Source organism: Populus euphratica, unplaced genomic scaffold (assembly GCF_000495115.2).
Source record: "Populus euphratica unplaced genomic scaffold, PopEup_1.0 scaffold114.1, whole genome shotgun sequence".
Taxonomy (NCBI): domain Eukaryota; kingdom Viridiplantae; phylum Streptophyta; class Magnoliopsida; order Malpighiales; family Salicaceae; genus Populus; species Populus euphratica.
In genome coordinates, this window is record NW_011499905.1 from 599,515 (window position 1) to 613,293 (window position 13,779).

A 13,779-nucleotide genomic window follows, 5' to 3' on the forward strand; every position below is an offset into this window, starting at 1 on the left:
AACCACGAAGGCATGTAACATGAGTTCAGAAGCCATACTCGTGGAGATCACATGGACAACCAAGATCACTAATCCACCTCTATCAAGGATTCATCTACTAGTTTTACATGGAGATAACTTTAAAGACATTATTAAGAAAGTGCAAGAAACATTTTACACTTAAGTATATTCTTGTGCAACAATGAGGTGAGATAGAAGTTTAGTTCAAAGGTTTCATTAAGTAATAAGAAGGTGGCCAGTTAGGATGAGTTTATAAAAGGAATGTCTATAAAGTAAAAGAATGACTTACTCCATCTTCCCTTCAATTTTTCATCAACTTTACTGAAAAATAATATTAGGATTAAAATATAATTATTAAGATGTTAGGGTTCAAATAATACACAATCTGAAAATAACAGGGTTTAAACGACAATTCAAAAAAAAAAGCATGAACAGGGGGAAAAGAAAAAAACAGTGCATGAAGTGAAAAGAAAGAAAACCCAGGTAACAGCAATATAGTAACAGTAACAGCCCACCCACATGGCTTTTGGGCAGCTCAAAAGCCCAGCCACTTAGAATTTAATTCCAAATATATCTAAATTAAAGCAACCAAAAACCCTCCTTCGTCCTATCGATCATCGTTTTCCTTGCCTCCAGGTAGTAATCATGATTACGCCCTAAAATCCTGTTTTTTCTTCCACTACCATGCCCGTCATAGTCCAAGCTCCCTTCTGCTGCTTTTGGCCCATTTCGAACCCCGCGATTAGAGCCATTCCTGCTAATTCCTTTTCCACAACCCCTCCTCGTCATTTCTTGAAAACCAACAATTTTCGTAGTCCCAATTTCACCCCTGCAAAGGGCCATCGTTTTTTCAACACTACTTCTGTAAGGGCAGCAGCTTCTGCTAGAGCTGATTATTATTCCACTTTGAATGTCAGTAGAAATGCCACTTTACAAGAAATCAAAAGTTCCTACAGAAAGCTGGCGCGCAAGGTTTCTTTATATATGTGTGTGTGTGTGTGTGGATTTCATTAATATTTGATTTTGATATGCATAGGTATTTTCTTGAAATTTACTCTATCTGTCTTTGGTTTGGTATGTATGTACAGTATCATCCAGACATGAACAAGGGAGCTGGAGCTGAAGACAAGTTTAAAGAAATAAGTGCTGCCTATGAGGTAGCTGACTAAACTTCACTATCGGTCCATGTATGCTTTGTGGGCCCCATCCTGTAGTAGCCTAACTAACATGCCATTTTCCAGTGTAGCATTGATTTGCCTCTCACCTCCATGGTGTTAATGAAGAATTTATGTAGGTCCTATCAGATGATGAGAAAAGATCTTTATATGATCGCTTTGGTGAGGCAGGTTTGCAAGGAGAATTTGATGGCTCTGGCAGTGGTTCGCAAGGGGTAAGATTATGGGATCAACTTTATGCATTTCTGCAAATTCTTGCTTGTCATACTAACGTGACTTGAAAAGCAATGTTTTAATTGACTTTAACACTCGGGGATTGCATGCAAGTGTGCTGGACCTTGACTAGCTAATTACTTGTTTGTAATCTTGTTGGTTTCATCGTTTTCAGGTGGATCCTTTTGAAATATACAACACCTTCTTTGGTGGTTCAGATGGGTTTTTTGGTGGAAGGGGTGAAGATGGCGGGCTTAACTTCAATTTCAGAAATATGGGAAACCAGGATCTTGACATTCGGTATTGATCCTTCATTTTTCACCATTTGCTATTTAATGCGCCAAAACTGTAGCTTTTATCCTTGTTACTTGGATGCGTTTGTGTATAGAAAATGGACATTAGACATGAGTGAAGTTTATGATTCACCATCTTGTTAATGAACTTTGAGTTCTCAAAATATCTGTAATCCATGAAAAGATTACCCAGAGTGTGAAGAAATTTTAACTAATATGTCTTTGAGCTTATTGAGCTTCAGGATAGCTGGATAGGAGAGGGCGTTGTTTTTTGCTGTGTGATTGTGACCTTTGATTTAGATGCTGATGTATCAAATTATGGTTAGAAATGCCAAGACTAGAAATGTAGCAAAGATGCTTTGCAAACTGGAAAGAAAGTCTGGAAGGTGTAAAGGCAGAGCAATGTAGATTTATCTTATGTAACCTATGTATGGGGTGAACAATTGGAGAATCTGTGAGTGTAGAACCCCATTCTACAGGCTTAAAGATGGTTTTATTATCATTATTTGGCTGGATGCATTTATCAGCATGCCCATCTCTCTGACTTTTGCTAGGTGCTAAGCTTTGTGCACAGGTGCTGATTTCCTTTTCCCCACTCTAATTCTTAAATTTTCTTTCAACTGAGGCTTGGCTATCCTGGAACTTCTTTTGCACACCCCCTCATGTACTTTTATGGTGCCCCTTGAACCTATAACATATTACTTAAAGGAAAAGGGAGATTTAGTTCAAGTCTATATACCATATGCCAATGAGCAGAGGAAAACTACGTAGAGTAAACAACTTAAGAGACCATGTTGAAGGATCATACCCTAGGTACTTTATGATGATACATTTTGAGAAACCCTTTTGCATATTCATGAACTTACCCATTATTTTGACTTGGTTTGCAAGTGTTCTCTCTTTCCCTCATTCCCACCCTTGTTTCTGGCTAGAAATAATTTTTTTTATGATTTGTAATGTCTTATATTGAAGGTATGATCTGTATTTGAGCTTGGAAGAATCAGTTTTTGGTGGACAGCGAGAAATTGAAGTTTCTTTTTTTGAGACATGTGATAGCTGCAATAAAATAAAAATAATTGTTAGAAATAGAGTTCAAAAATGCATACAATTATGTTCTATTTAATTGTGATGAGCTGCGACTTTTTATCCAGTAAGTATATATATGTGTAATATTAATTAAACTTTGTCAATAATATACTATTAATTATATATTATAATATCATACACTTATTATCACTTGTAGGCAACATCGATAATATTTGTTATCCAATAACTCGAAGCTGACCGAATCCCAGATCTTTCAATTATAAAATGAACAATTTACCATGTGGTTTAGAAAACATGTAATTACTATCACAAACTCATTCTCACTTGCAAAATGACTGTATGCATGTCATTACGAGATTCTTGTTTATTGTTCATTGATGTACATTACATACAAGGTTTATAAAATGGGAAAGAGTGTTGCTAAGTCATTGTCTTCACTAAGTCTAGGCCCTGAAAGAAAAGTTAAGTGCTACAATGGATATTTTATCAATGGATATTTGTTCCATATTGAAGAATACAGGTATGGAAGAAAGATATACAACAATAGTGTTTGTTTTAAAGGATCAACTAGTAGTGAGTTAGAAGTTGACTACTATGATAGATTAGAAAAGGTTGTCGAATTGCAATATTATAGCGAGCAAAATAGAGTGTTTTTATTTAAAAGCTATTGGTATGACATGACTGATAGAGGAATCAGAGTTGATTTGTACTATGGTTTGGTCAAAATCAACTCAAAAGCTAGATTCCGCAACATAAATGATGTTTTTGTTTCCACAAAGCAATGTCAACAAGTTTATTACACATACACCCCTTCCTTTAGAAAGGATCGATTAAGAGTGGATTGGTTGTTCGTTTTAAAAACAATACCCAAAAGTCATGTCGAGCTTGTTCAGGATGACAACAAAGACACAAGTGTGCGAGATGAAGTCTTTCAAGTTAATGAATTGGTTGAATCATATTGAGTTGCTCCTTCGATCGACTTGGAAAAAAATTCAAATTTTCATGTTTTTTATGATAGTCTTGTTGATGTTGACATAGAGAAATTGAATGTTGTTTTGAGATTTAACGGACGAGTAAATGTCGATGAAGATAATAATATCCATATTGAAGATTGCAATGAAGGTGATGACTATTCAATTAACGACAAAGAAGAAGAAAATTCTGACTAACTATTAGAATGAAGCCATGTGTAACACATTTTTTTCGTGTAATATATAATATGGATGATATATTTTGTAACACGAAATATTTATTTTATAAGTTTATGTATTGTTTAAGCACTGTTGTTATTATTTTGCGCAATGGACAATTAATCATTTAAGTGTTCATAGGAAGGTAACTGGGCAATACAAATATAATCTTTCTTGTATAATGCACTATCACCGATGTCTATACCGGCGGACTAAGGTCCATTGGTATTTCACAGAGAGTTGAAAAATAATTACTATAAAAAAATTTATGTTTCAAAATCTAATTTCTCGCTATGAAAGTAGGTTGCATAATTTTTTGTATGAAACATAAAAAAAGGTAAAAAAAACCACGAGAGATAAGGGTCTCCAGTGTTAGAAAGACGTCGTGGTTTGGAGGGATTTCAAACTGATATACATCTTGACAGATATATGGCCACACTATTTTGAGCACGTGGCATTTGAGCAGTTCAGATGACACTCATAATCCTGTACTAGCAACCGAAATTGATCAATTCATGGCTCAGTGACAACACATACCGGCGGCTCCGTTCCGTTTGTTGCACATGCAAAATAGATAGTAAGATTAATTTAAATAAAATATATCGTTAAATTAATTTTTTGTTAATTAATTTTTTTCATTATAGGTTACGTTTCTTGGATGTGAGCTGAGCCCAATGGAGCTATTTGTTGAGACGCACGTGAAGATTCAAGACTGCTAAAAAAGGGTGCAACAGTTCGTTGACAACCGTGCTCAACACTTTGTGGTATGTTTATTCAACCATTTTATTTTGTAAGTTATTATTTTTAATGAATTGAATATGGTGATTACCTTTTTCATTTTCAGGAGACTTCTAATAGTCGATTGAGACATAGATATGGGGACAATATTTCGATCCATCCGAATTTTGATCCAGAATTGTGGATGGAGGTTGAATCATCAGGTGAACCCGATAAAAATCAGGTGTACGGGCTCTCCAACACTATGGTTGAGAACTTATGGGTGGCCTATAGTGTCTCAACCATTGGTAGCTCCCAATCGATATCGAGCACTCAATCTAAGGAGTTCATGGCCTTGTAACAACACACGGCTCAACTTACTGAAAAACACGATCACCTATCGGCGAAGTATATATAACTCAAAGCGGATCATGAACAGTTTCACCAAATGGTCATGAACATGGCATCACAAAGTAGTGATACATGTGTGCCTCCTCCTTTTTGGCCGCATAACAACCAGCTTTCTCCTCCTCTAGCTCCACCATTATGTTAAGTTGTAATGAATATTAGTTAACTTTAATAGTTAAAAAAAATATTTATTTGAAACATATTCAATTTGTAATGAATATTATTTAACTTTATTTTTTTTATTTTTGATGTTTAATAAAAATTTCATTTGCATAATTGTTTTTTTACTATTAATTTATAGAATATTATATATACTAAATAATTTTTTAAAAACATATTTAAAAATAATCCCAAAAGGTTTTACCGATGGATTGCATCTGTTGACATTTGTTAATCATACCAATAAATTTATAGACAGAATTAGTTTGTTGGCATTGCATAGTAGCTGCCACAATCACCAATGAATATATAGGCAGATATAATCGGTTGCTATTTCACACACTCACCGATAACGTTACTAATGGCTTATTCCTTTGGTATTTCACATGATCACTAATGGAATACATCCGTTAGTATATTTCAAGCGGGAAACTTTTTTTTTCCTTGTAATTTCTGTCTGTACAATCATCGGTAAATATTTTTTTTATCGATTGATTTAGCTACCGAATGAGGTATTGCCAATGAAAGGAAAGCCAATGGACGTTTTCTATTAGGGATGTCGTCAGTAAAAAATTACTGACAAACACTGAATCACAGATCGACGGAATATTTTCGTCGATAAAACTGTTAAATCTTGTAGTGTTCTGCAATTATTTTAGTATTTGTATTCCCTTCAGCTTTTGTAATTTGGTATTTAGGTTCAATTTGTGCAAATTTATTTTATGTTTGGGAGTAATCGTATAACTTCAAGAAGATATTTGTTTAGTTTCTGCAATTTTTGTTTAGTTTTTGCAATTTAGTATTTTGTTTTCCATTGCTTTTGCATTTTGGTTATCTGTGATTTTTTATTATGGCTATTGAAAGAGATGATTCGCTTAAGTCTGTGAGTGTAAGGGTGGATGAGCAGAATTATTTGTATTAGAGCTATATAATAAGAAATTTTCTTAATGGTAAAAAGTGTGGGGATATGTCAGTGGAATTTATGTGGTACCTAAGAATACTAAATAAGGGGATGCTTATTCGATAGATGCATGAGAAACAAACAATGCAAAAATTATTATGTGGATTAAAAATTTCATTGAGCATTTTATAGGTATGCAGTTGGCGAAGTATGAGACAACAAAGGAGGTTTGAGATCATCTGAAATGGTTATTCACGCAATCAAATTTTGCAAAACAGTATCAATTAAAAAATGATATATAAGCTCTTTTTTTAGAAGAATATGAGTATTCAAGAGGTTTATTCTGCTATAGCAAATCTTTGGGATTAATTGGTTCTTACATAATTGACAGAATTAAAGGCATATGGTACCTATATTGAGCGTAAAGAGCAACAATGATTGGTATAGTTTTTAATAGCATTTCGTAGTGATTTTGAAGGATTTAGAGGTTCATTTCTGCATTGTTCTCCATTGTTTTCTATTTCAATGAGTTATTGGCTGAAGAAACACGTCTCCAGTCTTATTCTAAAAAGAGAATTCTTTTTACTTCAAGCATTCTATACTAATAGTACCCTCTAAGTCATTCTTTAATCATCAGAATAAGCCTTACACAAGAGTTGGCTTTGATGAGTGTAGTTTTGTAAGTAAAAAGTCATTAGAAGGCTTAGTATCACAAGTTAAGACAACAGAATTAAGCTTGTAAGCATGGTAACCAGTCATAATCTAATGCTCATTGACCAATTTAAAGTTATAAACCACCACATCACAATACTACAACAATAGCTTCATCAAGCTCTATCACCGATCCTAGTACTCTAGCTGAGCAATTTCACAAGTTTCTCTTCTTATAACCATAAACAATGTCTATTTCTTCTTTTTTCATATGTCAGTTGCCTCATAACTTCTCAAGTATGTCACATTTTGAATAGGTCTTGGATTCTAGTACTTCCCATCATATGTCTCCAGATTCTTCATCTTTTACCTTTGTGTTGCCTTTGTCCTCCATTCCTATTATGACTGCTGATGGCACTTCCATGTCCTTAGCAAGTGTTGATTCTATTGTCACACCTCACTTGTCTTTTCCTAATATTTATCTTATTATGAAACTCAAATTGATTCTTACTTTTGTTGGTCGAATACATGATTTTGATGATTATTTAATCATGTTTTCTAGTTCTTTTTGTTGTATACAGGATTTTATAGTCTTAGAAGATGATCGGGATAGGTCATAAGGAGAATGGACTATATATTTTGGATGAGTTAAAAGTACTTGTTGTCGTTGCTACTATTGCTGCTGCTACTATTGTTGATTTGTCTTCCTTTCATTTAAGTCCTTTATCTTTTAATTTTTATTTATGGCATTCTCATTTAGCTTATGTTTCATCTTCTTATTTAATATTTTTGGCATCCACAAGAGCTTTAGAAAATTTAAAAATTTATGATATTTCTGATTGTAGTGGATGTAAACTGAAAAAATTTTCCATTTTACCTTTTAATCGAAGAATTTTTGTTTCTTCTTCACCTTTTGATGTGATTTATTTTGATGTATGGGGACCTTTTTCAATTGCTATAAAAAAAGGGACTCGATATTATGATTCATTTATAGATGATTATACTCGTTATTGTTGGGTTTATTTAATGAAATATCGTTATGAATTCTATGAAATACATACAACCTTTCGAGCTCTTGTGAAAACTTAATATTTTATTGTAATCAAATATTTTAGGTGTGATTTAAGTGAGGAATACACTTCTAATAAATTTTATCAGTTACTTGCCTTAGATGAAACCATTCATCAAACTTCATGTACAGATACTCCTAAACAAAATGGTGTTGCTGAAAGGAAACATAGGTAAATTATAGAAATTGTTTGTTCTCTCTTGTTGTCTACTTTTGTTCCTAGTGAGTTTTGGGGAGAAGTTGTCCTTACTATTGTAAGTTTGATTAATACAATTTCATCTTCTCATAATTCAAGTTTTTCTCTTTTTGAAAAATTATATGGGTATGTTCCTGATCCTCTTTTAGAGTGTTTGGTTGTACTTGTTTTGTTTTTCGTGCCGATATAAAACACAATAAGTTATCCTCTCGATCTGCTATTTGTGTATTTCTAGGTTATGGTGAAGGTAAAAAAGGGTATCATTGTTTTGATCCAATAACTCAGAAACTTTATGCGTCTCGCTATATTATCTTTCTCAAGTATATACCGTTCTTTTCTATTCCATCTACTACTCATGGCTTGACTAAACATGATATTATTCATATAGACCTATTTTTTTAGTATTATGATAGTTTATCATCTCACGTTCCCAGTACCTTAGATACCACTTTCTATGTTCGACCAATTTGTACTCATCATTCTGCTGGTACTGACACTTTACTTTCTAGCACACTTAAAGCTTCATTCTCATCTAGAACCCTTTAAACTTCTTCTGAGATTGTGAATCCACCTTTATGTCAATCCATACGCATTCATAAGTTACAAAACTACTAGATTTTGATTATTTTTGTTATTCTTCATCTTTTACTTCTTTTTTAGCTTTTATTCATTGTCTCTCTAAGCCTTCTTCCTATAAAGAGGAATTTTTTATCCTCTTTGATAGCAAGCTATGGATGAGAAACCTTTTGCTTTGTGTAAGACAGATACTTGGGATTTGATTCCTCTATCTTCTAGTAAGAGTGTCATTGGTTGTTGTTGGGTGTATAAGATGAAGACTAATTCTGATAGGTTTATTGAGCGATACAAAGCTAGGTTAGTTGCAAAAGTATACTCTTAATAATATGGTATGGATTGTGAGGAGACATTTACCCTTTTTGTAAAAATAACTACTATTCATACTTTTATTGTTGTAACTTCAATTTGTTAATGGCATATCTTACAACTTGATGTTAAAAATGCCTTCTTGAATGGAGATCTTCAAGAAGAAGTTTATATGACGCCTCTTCCTAGTGTTTCACATAACTCTGGGTAATAGTTATTTTTGAGACCATATAACGTATTATTGAGCTTATATACTTTTATTGTTGTATATAAGCTCAAGAATGCATTGTATGGTCTCAAATAAGCATCTCATGTTTGGTTTGAGAAATTTTCTGTTGTGATCTTATCTCTTAGATTTGTTCCTAGTAATCATGACTCTACTCTTTTTATTAAGTACACGGATGTAGACCGTATCATTTTATTTTATATATTGATGACATGATTATCACTAGTGATGATATTGATGGTATTTCAGTTTTGAAGACAGAGTTGGCTAGACGATTTGAAATGAAGGATTTGGGTTCTCTTCGATATTTTAAGGGTATTGAGGTAGCTTACTCACCTAGAGGTTACCTTCTTTCTCAGTTAAAATATGTTGCAAATATTCTTGAACTAGCTATACTTATTGATTATAAGACTGTAAACACTCCCATTGAAGTTAATGCAAGGTATTCTTCTTTTGATGATTTACCTTTGACAAATCTTACTTTATATCGTATTATTGTTAGAAGTTTGGTATCCCTCATCATTACTCGTCCAGATACTGCATATATTGTTTATGTTGTTAGTCAGTTTGTTGATTCTCTTACTATTGTTCACTAGGCAGTTGTTCTTTTTATTTTGCGATATCTTCAGGGTATAATTTTTCAGAGTCTTTTACTTTCGTCCACCTTTTTCTTGGAGTTGCATTCTTACTCTGATATTGATCATGATAGAGATCCCATAGATTGTAAATCAATTATTGTTTTTTGTATCTTTTTAGGTGATTCTTTTATTTCTTGACAGAGCAAGAAACAATCTATTGTTTTTTAATCCTCAACTGAAATAGAATATCATGCTATGAATTTTACTACTAAAAAGATTATTTGGTTACATTGGTTACTTATGGATATGAGAGTTTTATTCTCTCATGAGATTGATTGTCATCTTACTCATCATCATCCCAAGCATGCCACAATTACTTTGCCCTTTGTTTCTTTTTCCTTGTATATTGCAGATTTCTTTATCAAGTCGCATTTCATTTCTCGTTTTTGTTTTCTTAGATTTCTTTATCAAGTCACATTTCATTTCTCATTTTTGTTTTCTAGTTAGCAAACTCTCAATGCTTGTAGTTGATGCATCATGAGTTTAAGGGGAGATGTTAAATAATACATTCATCTTGTTTTATTTATTAATGGTAGAATAATAATTTTAGCTTAATATATATATATATATATATAAGCTCTTTGAATTAGATTAAATGATGTACTTTTCATAAATAAACAAAGGATAATTCTAGCCTCGTTCTCTTTCTTGTTCATATTTTCTCTATGTTAATTGAATTATTTTAACATAATACATTAGAGTATCTAAAACGACAAATGCTAAATAAAAGAGTTAAATAGATAGTATGATATTTTAAATAGTGTAAATATAGGTTTTTTTTATGTAAATATAGTTTTTTCATGTACTCCAATGATTAATGCTATTTTAACAGTTCATTTATATTGTAAGATTTTTTATACACGCCTACTTTACTTGTAAATTAATGTAATTAATTTTTATACAATATAATCATATATTTTCTTACATAGCTTCTATTTTCAAAGAGAAAGAAAAGGCAAGTGTAGATAATTTTGTATTATAATTTGCATGTTTGTATTATGATTTGAAAATTTAGAGATAATTTTTTTATATAGTTTAGATTTTATAAATTAGTTTTTTTACATAAATTTTGTATATTTCACATTGATGGCTTGATGAAATTAAAGATTATGTTTTAGTTTGTTGATTATTATACGATATTAGTTCCATTTTTTTAATTTAAGTTGTTAGCTTTGGAATTCAATATATGTTTTGGTTTTTATTAATATTTTAGGAAATTATTTTAAAAAGAATAAATTTACTATTGCTATTATATTACTAATGATAATAATACATATGGTTTTGCCTCTAACTATTATCATCCATCGTTATCGTTAGTAATAAGTGACAACCGATCACTAACTGATTGATAATTATCTTTATTTATTAAACTTTAACTTTAATAAAAATCTTAGATTATAATTATAATTATCAATAACTTTCTATACAATATAAGTAAAATATCGATTTCTATACAATATAAGTAAAATATCGATTACCTTTGTCTATTAATCTTTAACTTTTTTCCAATTATATTTAGATAATTAGTATAGTTAGTTACAAGGATGGGAAGAATAGTTAGAAGTTAGTTAAATGAAGTGAGTAGAGTGTTTGTGTGTGTGTGTGTGTGTATAACTAGTGAATGGAAGAAAGTGCTTCTTCAAGTAATAACAAAAATAGTTTCATTTGGTATATTTTTCTCTGTCAATTCTTCTCCTTCCTTCCTATTTTTTCTTCTTCTTCTCCTATCTCATTTCTATTCTTCTTTCTATTATACTTTATGTCCTTTTTAAAGTTCCTTTGTTGTTAAAAAAAGATCTTAATAATTGATATTAGAGTCAACCCAAGACCCTAATCAATTTCTTTTGGTTCAAAATAATGAAGAACAATAAGATGAAGATTGTAGAAGGACATTGTAGAAAGCTTGATGAGCAATTACAAGATATTCATCAAGAACTTCAAGAATCAATAGCTAATCAACAATATAAATGGTGAGAACAATGGATAAAGCAAGATAAGAGAACCAGTTAGGTTGGCCTACAAATCAAAGCACTAACAAATTAATTTCAATTTTTTTTAGCTAATTACACGATAGGTAAGGAAATTAGAGCTAATCTCAAGATTGCACTCATAACAATCACGAAGGCATGTTACATGAGTTCAGAAGCCATACTCGTGGAGATCACATGGACAACCAAGATTGCTAATCCACCTCTACCAAGGATTCATCTGCTAGTTTTATGTGGAGATAACCTTAAAGATATTATTAAGAAAGTGCAAGAAACATTTTACACTTAAGTAGGTTCTTGTACAACAATGGAGTGAGGTAGAAGTTTGGTTCAAAGGTTTCATTAAGTAATAAGAAGGTGGCCAGTTAGGATGAGTTTATAAAAGGAATGTCTATAAAGTAAAAGAATGACTTACTCCATCTTCCCTTCAATTTTTCATCAACTTTTGTTATCGTTATTAATAAGTGACAACCGATTACTAATTAATCGATAATCATCTTTATTTATTAAACTTTAATTTTAATAAAAATCTTAGATTATAATTATAATTATCAATAACTTTCTATACAATATATGTAAAATATCAATTACCTTTGTTTATTAAACTTTAACTTTTTTCCAATTGTATTTAGGTAATTAGTAGAGTTAGTTACAAGGGTGGGAAGAGTAGTTAGAAGTTAGTTAAATAAAGTGAGTAGTGTGTGTATATATTTATATTTATATTTATATAACTAGTGAAAGGAAGAAAGTGCTTCTTCAAGTAATAACAAAAATAGTCTCATTTGGTATATTTTTTCTCTCTCATTTCTTCTCTTTCCTTCCTATTTCTTCTTCTTCTTCTATCTCATTTCTTTTATTCTTTCTATTATACTTTATGTCCTTTTTAAAGTTCCTTTGTTGTTAAAAAAAGATCTTAATAATTGATATTAGAGTCAACCCAGACCCTAATCGATTCCTTTTGGTTCAAAATAATGGAAAACAATAAGATGAAGATTGTAGAAAGCTTGATGAGCAATTACAAGATATTCATCAAGAACTTCAAGAATCAATAGCTAATCAACAATATAAATGGTGAGAACAATGGATAAAGCAAGATAAGAGAACCAGTTAGGTTGGTCTACAAATCAAAGCACTAACAAATCAATTTCAGTTTTTTTTAGCTAATTACACGATAGGTAAGGAAATTAGAGGTAACTCTAAAGAAATCTTGAATACTCCATTAATAGAAAAGAAAGTGAGCACTCATAGCAATTATGAAGACATGTTACATGAGTTTAGAAGCCATACTCATACCCGTGGAGATCACATGGACAACCAAGATCACTAATCCACCTCTATCAAGGATTCATCTACTAGTTTTACATGGAGATAACTTTAAAGACATTATTAAGAAAGTGCAAGAAACATTTTACACTTAAGTATATTCTTGTGCAACAATGAGGTGAGATAGAAGTTTAGTTCAAAGGTTTCATTAAGTAATAAAAAGGTGACCAGTTAGGATGAGTTTATAAAAAGAATACCTATAAAGTAAGAGAATGACTTACCCCATCTTCCCTTCAATTTTTCATCAACTTTACTGAAAAATAATATTAGGATTAAAATATAATTATTAAGATGTTAGGGTTCAAATAATACACAATCTGAAAATAACAGGGTTTAAACGACAACTCAAAAAAAAAAGCATGAACAGGGGGAAAAGAAAAAAACAGTGCATGAAGTGAAAAGAAAGAAAACCCAGGTAACAGCAATATAGTAACAGTAACAGCCCACCCACATGGCTTTTGGGCAGCTCAAAAGCCCAGCCACTTAGAATTTAATTCCAAATATATCTAAATTAAAGCAACCAAAAACCCTTCTTCGTCCTATCGATCATCGTTTTCCTTGCCTCCAGGTAGTAATCATGATTACGCCCTAAAATCCTGTTTTGTCTACCACTACCATGCCCGTCATAGTCCAAGCTCCCTTCTGCTGCTTTTGGCCCATTTCGAACCCCGCGATTAGAGCCATTCCTGCTACTTCGTTTTCC

General features: G+C 31.8%; 1 protein-coding gene across 1 annotated transcript in view; it reads left to right on the forward strand.

Moving 5' to 3' along the window:
• The first annotated feature begins 590 nt into the window (after positions 1-590).
• The window catches only part of LOC105133359 (Molecular chaperone Hsp40/DnaJ family protein), a 24,922-nt gene continuing 11,733 nt past the window's right edge, over positions 591-13,779 (forward strand). The window contains exons 1-6 of the mRNA XM_011037317.1: positions 591-972; positions 1,089-1,157; positions 1,295-1,390; positions 1,564-1,688; positions 2,654-2,739; positions 9,377-9,569. Coding sequence (XP_011035619.1) covers positions 685-972; positions 1,089-1,157; positions 1,295-1,390; positions 1,564-1,688; positions 2,654-2,739; positions 9,377-9,569 — 857 coding nt within the window. The 5' untranslated portion in view covers positions 591-684. The remainder of the gene's footprint in view (positions 973-1,088; positions 1,158-1,294; positions 1,391-1,563; positions 1,689-2,653; positions 2,740-9,376; positions 9,570-13,779) is intronic.